The following is an 8,837-nucleotide window of genomic DNA, read 5'->3' on the forward strand; positions in this document are numbered from 1 at the left end:
GCAAAGCAAATGCTCTACTCACTGTGCTATTTCTCCAGCCCCAATGTTACACATTTTTAATAAAAGCAAATGTCCACTTCATCTTTACAGCTCAGATGTGTTCATTCTTGCTAAACTGAATATATGTGTTTCTTCATTCTTAGGAATGTGTCTTCCCTAGCTAACTGTATGGTTGGATTTCATCATTTAGTCCCTTTGAGTTAATTTACTTATTGTAAGATGGAGAAAAGGGAAGGAAATTGTCCACAAAGCTATTTCTGCTACTGATTCTCTCATTTCATGAATATATATTCAATGAATAGAAGAAAATACAATTCTTACAAATAAATGAAAGCAATGACAAAAGTATAAATCCCTGCAGCTGGAAGGTTTATCAAATATGTGAACTCCCAGGGCACCCCTAAATTTAATTCTAAAACTCTTCATTGAGTGCCTATTGTCATTTCATCCAAAAGTAGTCCACTACTTGGGATGTATTTGAGAGAAAACTCAGATTTTGTACTTGAAAATAATCACTGAAGTAGGGAAGGGTTGAGGCTGGAGAGATAGAACAGCAGATAAGATGCTTTTCTTGCCCACAGCTGACCTGACTTCAATCCCCAGGATGGTGAATGGTCCCTTGAGCACCTCTGGATGTGACCTTATTTTCCCTACAAAAGAAAATAGAGTTATAAATAAAGGCAGTGGAGGAATATGGGGTTGGGGGTGATCATTGGAGCAAGTAGAGGCTATGTAGTAGAGCTCAGAGTTTGCATATGTGAGGCCCTAGATTTTATATGCACCACTGGAAAATCACACAGAGGTCTCCTTTACTTGGAAAGTTGCTTTCTCCTTCCCCTCCCACCTCCTCTCAAATACTAGAACTTCTTAAACTCATTCCATTCAGGAGCTTCCTGCCTGCAAAATTTTGGCAGGACCTGAGAGAAATAAGTATATAGAATGAGCATACAAACCAAACTTTTACTGAAAACAAGCCATAAATAAAGTTATTTAGAAGCATACTGAAGGGGCTGGCAGTTAGTCCTAGAGGTTCAGATACCCCAAACAGATTCTATTCCAGGCACCAGGAGCAGTCCTGGAGACTGTTGAGCATAGCCAAGGTGGGCAGGAATCCCTGGCATGGTGGAAGCAGCACTTCCTTAATTAATGAAATAAATCTATAAAAAGTTATATGATTCAGATGGGATGGTACAAGAATTAAAGGATGGGGTTGGAGCAATAGAACAGAAGGCAGAGCTCTTGTTGTGGACCTTGCATGTGGCCAACCTGTATTTGATCCCATAATGTCCCTTTAACTCAATGTGGACTAAACACAAATACAACAACAACAACAACAAAAAAACAAACCTATCTTTAGTTTTCTCTCTGGAAATCCCTGCTAGAGTTTAAACCACCACCATGGTTTAAGGAAATGGAGATATAAAAGAAGTATCTGTTAAAACACAGAATGTAGACATTTTGCAATTGCCTTTATACTTAGTGAAGTTGCTTATCAAGGCAATTCAAATAATTCTATGACTCTCCTTAGCTGTATCTATGTTCTTTCTTCAGTTAAGGAAGACACTTTCCAACTAATGCATGTCCGTCCCTCTCATCTTACTGGAATCAAAAAGAGAAATGTTCTTCTCTACAAAGCCACATCTCAAGCAGAAGGACAATTCCAAGGGGTATTTTCCTAGCTACAAAACAAATCACCAGGCTAAAGGCATATGGGAGCATTCTGAAGAAAAATAATTGTGACCAAACAAATAAAATTGATGAAATTTAAAACTGATGCTATATAAAACCAAATAACGTATCTTACACTTTCTCTATTCCCCTACCATGTACTACATATATTGTGGTGTCTGCTATTCCCTTAGACACTTCTCTGTTTTTTCCCATTTATTTAGCTAAACATAACTCACTTCACCACATATCCCCAGATCAAAACTTTTCCTGAGTTTCAGCTATTACTACCATGTCTGAGCATAGAACCATTTCATTATGAACTTTTCCCATTGAATCCTGATTTATTATTTGGCCAGTAAGTTCAATGTCCCTCATTGTCTCTCTCATCATGTAGGTTCTCCAAAGACTATTTCACAGTATACTTTATAAGAAGAGCTTGTGAAAATAACATTTTCTTGCAAGATGAAGCAGATTTCACCTTTCGTACTGGAATCATTTTCCTAAACACAATATTCTTAGCTCTCCTTTCTTTCCTTGAATATTTAAAATGGCATGCCAGGATCACAGGTGGCAGAGTGCTTGTTTTGCATGCAGGAAACCTTAGGATTGAACCTGGCACCAAAAAATATGAACAACTAGTATTGTTCCCTTTTCTGCTGGCATATATTTTTGTTCTGAAATTTTTGATCTTATAAGTGTCTTTTTCTTTTTGTATGTTGTAGAAAGGACACCTCAGTAGTGCCTAGGAACACTCCCAGTGGTTTTCCTTCAGTTCTGATGGTTAGGGCCTCAAGTCATCAATATGGTGCTTCTTGGGGCTGGTGTTCTGGGGATCACCAGGACTAAACATAATAGTGCTCCATGTCATCTGGGTCACAGTGGTGGGAATGAGATAAGGTCTGGGGTCACACAAGGTCAAGATCAAACTCAAGAGGCCGGGCGGTGGCGCAAGAGGTAAGGTGCCTACCTTACCTGCGCTAGCCTTGAACGGACCGCGGTTCGATCCCCGGCGTCCCATATGGTCCCCCAAGCCAGGAGCAACTTCTGAGCTCATAGCCAGGAGTAACCCCTGAGCGTTACCGGGTGGCCCAAAAAAAAAAGATCAAACTCAAACCCTGAGAATGCTCCAACCCTTCTATTTTTTCTCAAGTTCTTTTGACATATTTCTTTATTTGTTCACTTTTTCTTGCTTGTCACCTTCTATTTCTCCTAATGTGTTAGCTTCCTTCATAGATTATAATCCAAAAAAAATGATTCTTTCGTTTCTGATTTATTCCTTCTGTTACCATAATTCAACACTGTTAAATTATGATTTATGTTTTTCTCTCAGCTCATGTATAATTTTCTTGTCTTCTAGCTCATCTTGAAATAGATTATAAATTTGATCTGCTTGATGGACCTGTCTTCCTGCCATGCTTTCATGATCTGGAGGGATATTGTTTTTCTCTTAATAGTCCTTTTTATTACAATAATGTTGTATAAGATTTGATGGCTATGAATCTCTCCTTATGTCAGATGAGAGTCCTGGACTTTTGAGATGCATGGCTCTTAGAATGGCTTTTGATTGTTATTATTCTTTAAGTTTATTGTTAGTGAGACACCATGATTTACAAAGTTGTTCATAATAGAGTTGTTTTAGGAATACAATTTTCCAACACCAATCTTTCCACCAGTGTGCCCTTCCCTTCACCAATGTCCCTAGGTTCCCTCTCACTTTCCAATCTGCTCCCTTGGTTACATAACAAATTTAGTTCATATTACTCGCTCCAACAAAAGTTAAAGGAACTCACAGTAACTTTAACTTCATATAACTTCCACTTCTGCTGTTTAAAATCAACAGAATTGAATGAATGTCATGTTCAAAAGTAACCAATGAATTGTTGTTGTTTTAATAACTTTTGTGCTCTTACCTTATGTTCAGAGGATATTCCTGGCTCTGTACTGAGGGAACAAAATGGAAAATTAAGGATAAATATACAGAGAAAATCCTAGTTACTCCACTAAAATGTTGTTAGATGCATCACACCAATACAGGAAAATGGTAGGCTACAAAATCAATATCCAAAAATCTTCTGTACTTTGAAATGAAAACAAAAAAATTGAATGAGAAATAAAAGTTTAAACCCCATGTAAGACTCCATCAAATAAATTCAATACCCAGGAATTATCTTAACAAAGGAAGGGAAACTTTTATAACAAAAACTGTAAATCATTGTTAAGAGAAATAAAAGAGACCGAGAGGTGAAAAGTATTTCATTCTAATGTACCGGAAGAATTTGCATGATTAAAATAAGCATCTTGCCCAACGCATTAAACAGATTCAATGAAATCCATATCAAAATCCCAATCATAGTCTTCAAGGAAATAGAACAAATGTTATGGAAATTCATGTGGAACTACAAAGAACTCCAACTTGCCAAAGCAGTCCTGGGACAAAAGAAGAATTGAGGGCTAAAAATAGCTAAAATGCCATCGGGCTGGAGAGATAGCGTGGAGGTAAGGCATTTGCCTTGCCTTGCATGCAGAAGGTCAGTTGTTAGAATCCCAGCATCCCATATGATCCCCTGAGCCTGCCAGGAGCGATTTCTGAGCATAGTAACCCTTGAGCGCTGCCAGGTGTGACCCAAAAACAAACAAAAAAAAAATAGCTAAAAGCTGGACTGTATATTTTAACATGCATATTTAACAAGCTTGGGTTCAATCCCCAGAAAAGCATGTTCCTATGAACACCACAAGAAGCAACCCCCAAAAATGAGCCAGAAATAGTCCCTGAGCAAGAGGTGTTGATCAAAAATAAACAACAACTAAAAAGACACAAATTAGTAAAATAGAAGTGAGCGCAAAAAATTAGAATAAAAATAGTCAGTTCATGACCCCAAAACAAATTGAAAACATCATCTTCAATAAGTGGTCTCAGGACAACTGGGAAGTATATAAATGATTGAAACTGGATTACTATCTGACACCATATATAAAGAACAATTGAAAACTAAAGAGTTGGGGCCGGAGAGATAGCATGGAGGTAAGGCATTTGCCTTTCATGCAGAAGGTCGTTGGTTCAAATCCCGGCATCCCATATGGTTTCCCCAAGCCTGCCAGGAGCGATTTCTGAGCCCTGGAGCCAGGATTAACCCCTGAGCGCTGCCGGGTGTGACCCAAAAAAAAAAGAAAACTAAAGAGTTGAGGTTGGGAATATGGTTCAAGGGGTTGGAGCACATATTTTATACTCAAGAGTTCTGGGTACTTTCTCCAGTACTACATTGTCCTGAGGAGTGATCCCCAAGGACTAATGAAAATGTGCCCCCATGAAAGAATTAAACACTTGATGTATGTCCTAGAACTATGAAATTCCTAGAAGAAGATACACTGGTATACTTCCTGTCATCATTCTTGGTGAATTGTTAGATTTGACGTTCATCCAAAGACAATAAAGATTAAAATAAACAAATAAGACTATATCAAACTAAATGCTTCTACATAGCCAAGGAAATCATCAACAAAATAAAATGGTGACATACAAAATGGAAAGCAAACATTTGCACATCATAGATCTGAAATCTGAAAGGGTTGATATCAAAATAACCCACACAACTCAGTATCAGTCAAGTATTTTGATTTTAAAATGGGCACGTGACCTGAGCAGACTATTTATTTTTGCAAAGAAGTAATGCAGAGGGCCAACAGGTACGTGAAAAGATCCTCACTAAGAGAAATTATGTAGAGACAAGAGAATCTCAAGAGAAAGGAGAAATCAAATCAGAACTGGACATCAGCATCACAATAAAATATCAGCTCACACCTAATGTTTAAGAGGCAAGAAATACATTTTGGTAAAGATGTGAAGAAAATGGAGCACTGCATAGTTGGTAGAATTTCAAACTGGTATGGCTACATTCCTTTAAATTGTGTAGGAGCAAGGAATATAAAGTCAATTTGTAATGTACCTGATAAGGGGAAAGGCATCTAGAACAGAGGGAAACAGACATTGGTGAAGAGAAGGTCACACATGTAATGGGACTGGTGTTAGAACATTGTATGCCTAAACAACTAAATCATCAATAACTCTGTAAATAACAGTGTTTTAATAAAGATACATTAAAATCAATTAATTTGGTTGGTTAATTTTTTTTGGATTTTTTGGGGCCACACCTGGTGACGCTCAGGGGTTACTCCTGACTATGCGTTCAGAAATCGCTCCTGGCTCAGGGGGCCATATGGGACACCAGGGATCGAACCGAGGTCAGTCCTGGGTCAGCCATGTGTAAGGCAAATGCCCTACCACTGTGTCATGCTCCAGTTCTTTGTTGATTACTTTTAAGAACATTGTAGATATTTGGTAAAAAATAAATAAATAAATAAATAAATAAATAAATAAATAAATAAATAAGGGTTGGAGCAATACTGCAGTAGTAGGGCATTCGCCTTGCACGAGACTGACCCAGGATGGACCTTTGTTTGATCTTGGCGTCCCATATGGTCCCCAAGCCAGGAACAATTTCTGAGTGCATAGCCAGGAGTAACCCCTGAGCCTCACTGGGTGTGGCCCAACCCCCCCACCAAAATAATAGAAGTACCCATCTGATCCAGCAATTCTGTTTCTGGATCTTTATCTGAACTAAGCAAAACACTACATTAAAATGTTAAATATATATCTATGTACAGTAAAACATATTTATAACACCTAAGATATGGAAACAACCTAAGTGTCCATTAAAGAGTATTTGAAAATGTGAATATATTTATACGTAAAATCATATTTGGGAACATTATTCACCCATAAATATGCAATCCTTTATTATTTATGAAGTGGAAATATCTTGAGGGCATTAATATCTGACAGAAAAAGACAAATACTCTATGGCCAATTATATGTAAAAGAAAGGAAAAGTAACCAGCTCTTGGGTACAAAGAACAGAGTGGAGATTGCCTGAGGCCGAGGCTAGAAAACTGGACAGGAGGGGAAAAGAGGATGAAAAGATTAAGCCTTGCAGTTCGAAACTAAGTTATGAGAGTGTGATGGGCAGCAGGCTGACTAGCATGAATAACAGTACTGTGCTGTGAATTTGAAAGATTTTTTTTTTTTTGGATAGCATTAGTTTATTATAAAAGAGACACGGAAATTATTTACATGATGAAAGATTTCAGTACTTCAGTGGAATGGGCAGCTTCATGGGATGCCATTTCAAGTGTGGTATTTTCAGTCTACATACTTTCCAAGAATGTCCCCATCTCTAAACAAGAAATAATCCTTGTCATCTATAACCACTTTGGTGCCTCCATATTCTGGTAGAAGAACTTTGTCTCCAACTTTTACACTAACAGGTTCAATCTCTCCACTCTTCCCTTTGGAGCCCGATCCAACAGCAACCACCGTCGCTTGCAACACCTTGCCTTGAGATTTTTCTGGAAGCATAATGCCTCCTTTGGTGACAGTCTCAGCCGCGCTCCTTTCCACTAATACACGGTCAAAGAGCGGAATAAATTTCCGAAAGGCCTGTCCTGCCATGATGCCCACTGCGACTCCGCGCCCTCAGCGGTCGAACCCAGAGTTCTGCCGCAATCCGGCCCCGCGGACACGTGAAGCGAATTTGAAAGATTTTTAAAGAAATCATAAAAATTTCTATCACTGGGGGAAATAATGTTAACTATGGTTCCGCGGAGATGGTTCAAGTGATAGAGCTCGTGCTTGGCATGGGGGAAGACCCTGTCTCATTGCCAGCACCAACTACCCCAGCCCACCTCCAGTGTGGCCATGTTTAGCCCCTGTTGTCCAGGAACACCACTGGCTTGAGTGCCATGATGCAGAACTGAGTGCCAAACATCTCTGGGCTCCAGACATTCATTATAAGGGTTGTTCCCTTATAATAATTCAGTACCTGAATCCTTCTTGTATTGTCCCTTATATAACATAATGTTATATAGATCAATGACACATTGATAGAGGGCTGGAGATATGCTCTCTAGCCCCTGTCCTAATATAGTTAGCCTTACAAATGTAAAGACCAGAAACCATCTTTCTTTAGGGTGAAAATCAGTAGTAACCCAATAACCTGTCTAGGATAACAGCAAGGAGGCCCAAATCTAGCATCTATTCATTAACCTGGGCAGTATGAAGAAACCAATGTGGGGTTGAGAAAGCGAGTTCAATGCCTGGCATCTTCTCCAGCTCTTTCTTTTCCTCCTTGGCATCCTGGCTCTAAGTTCTTAGGAGTCATCCCAGGAGCACACACAGTACAAAACCATCCCATGGGATCAGACATCATCTCTTATCTCTGGAAATCGAATCATGATGTGATGGTTCACCAAGTTCAGAGAGGTGGCCCGTCTGCATGTGGATGGTGACCCATCTTTCAGGACTCCTGAGAAAGGCATCCTTTGTTCTGCTGGAAGTCAAGTCACTTCAGAAGTAGTTTCTTAACTAGGGCAACTCTGCACCCCATTGGCTGATATTCCCAGAATATTCCATATATATTGCATAAATGGAAGGGACCAACACCTAGGGAAGTCATTGAAAGGAAACAAGCTAAGAAGGTGAGACTTACAATGTCCAGCCATCAACAAGCCCTAAGTGCACTGAGATTAGAGTAGAACATGCCTCCTGTCACCGTACCTTCCACCGACTCTCCCAACTTTCAATCCTGTCCCCTATGCCCACATATGGGATAAGAGGTCTAGTCTCTCTCTAGCATCATTTTTGTTGTCACTTCCTCCAGCAATAAATTTAAAAGAAAAACATGATTATGCAGTGATTTGCACAAATGATCAGGTGCTTTCTTAGAAAGTATTTCAAAGAAGAATAAAGTGAGGAAAACTAAACATCCAGATCTAATCACAAAACTCAGATTGTTCTCATAGTCCCCTAGCTTACTGCCAGGGCATTTCTAAGGAAATAAAATGCGGTAGATATAGGGGGAAGATCTCAGGAAGAGGGTCCTCTTCTTGAAGCTGCAGTTAATCTTCTTTCAACATTCAATTCTCATACTAGCTTGTCAGCATGGTAGTAATAAATCTAAAAATAGTATTCCAAGGGAAAATTAAACTGCTTTTTCTATTGCTAGGGAATCTCATTTAGTTCATTTACAGGTCAAGTTCTCCTCTTTGTAGTGCCATCATAGTCTCAAGAACCTCAACCCCAGAACTGGAACTTATGGTGCAACTAGGTGGTA

At 39.1% G+C, this 8,837-nt stretch overlaps 1 protein-coding gene across 1 annotated transcript; it reads right to left on the reverse strand.

Annotated features, from left to right (window-relative positions):
• Positions 1 to 6,742: 6,742 nt before the first annotated feature.
• LOC125996146 (10 kDa heat shock protein, mitochondrial) lies at positions 6,743 to 7,251 on the reverse strand. The gene has a single exon (XM_049765097.1). The coding sequence runs from the start codon at positions 7,175 to 7,177 to the stop codon at positions 6,869 to 6,871; it is 309 nt and encodes a 102-aa protein (XP_049621054.1). The 5' UTR covers positions 7,178 to 7,251; the 3' UTR covers positions 6,743 to 6,868.
• Positions 7,252 to 8,837: the final 1,586 nt, after the last annotated feature.

Source organism: Suncus etruscus, chromosome 18 (genome assembly GCF_024139225.1).
Source record: "Suncus etruscus isolate mSunEtr1 chromosome 18, mSunEtr1.pri.cur, whole genome shotgun sequence".
NCBI lineage: Eukaryota > Metazoa > Chordata > Mammalia > Eulipotyphla > Soricidae > Suncus > Suncus etruscus.

Coding starts and splice junctions, on each gene's coding strand:
- LOC125996146 (XM_049765097.1), bottom strand. CDS start 7,177: ATGGCAGGACAGGCCTTTCGGAAATTTATTCCGCTCTTTGACCGTGTA.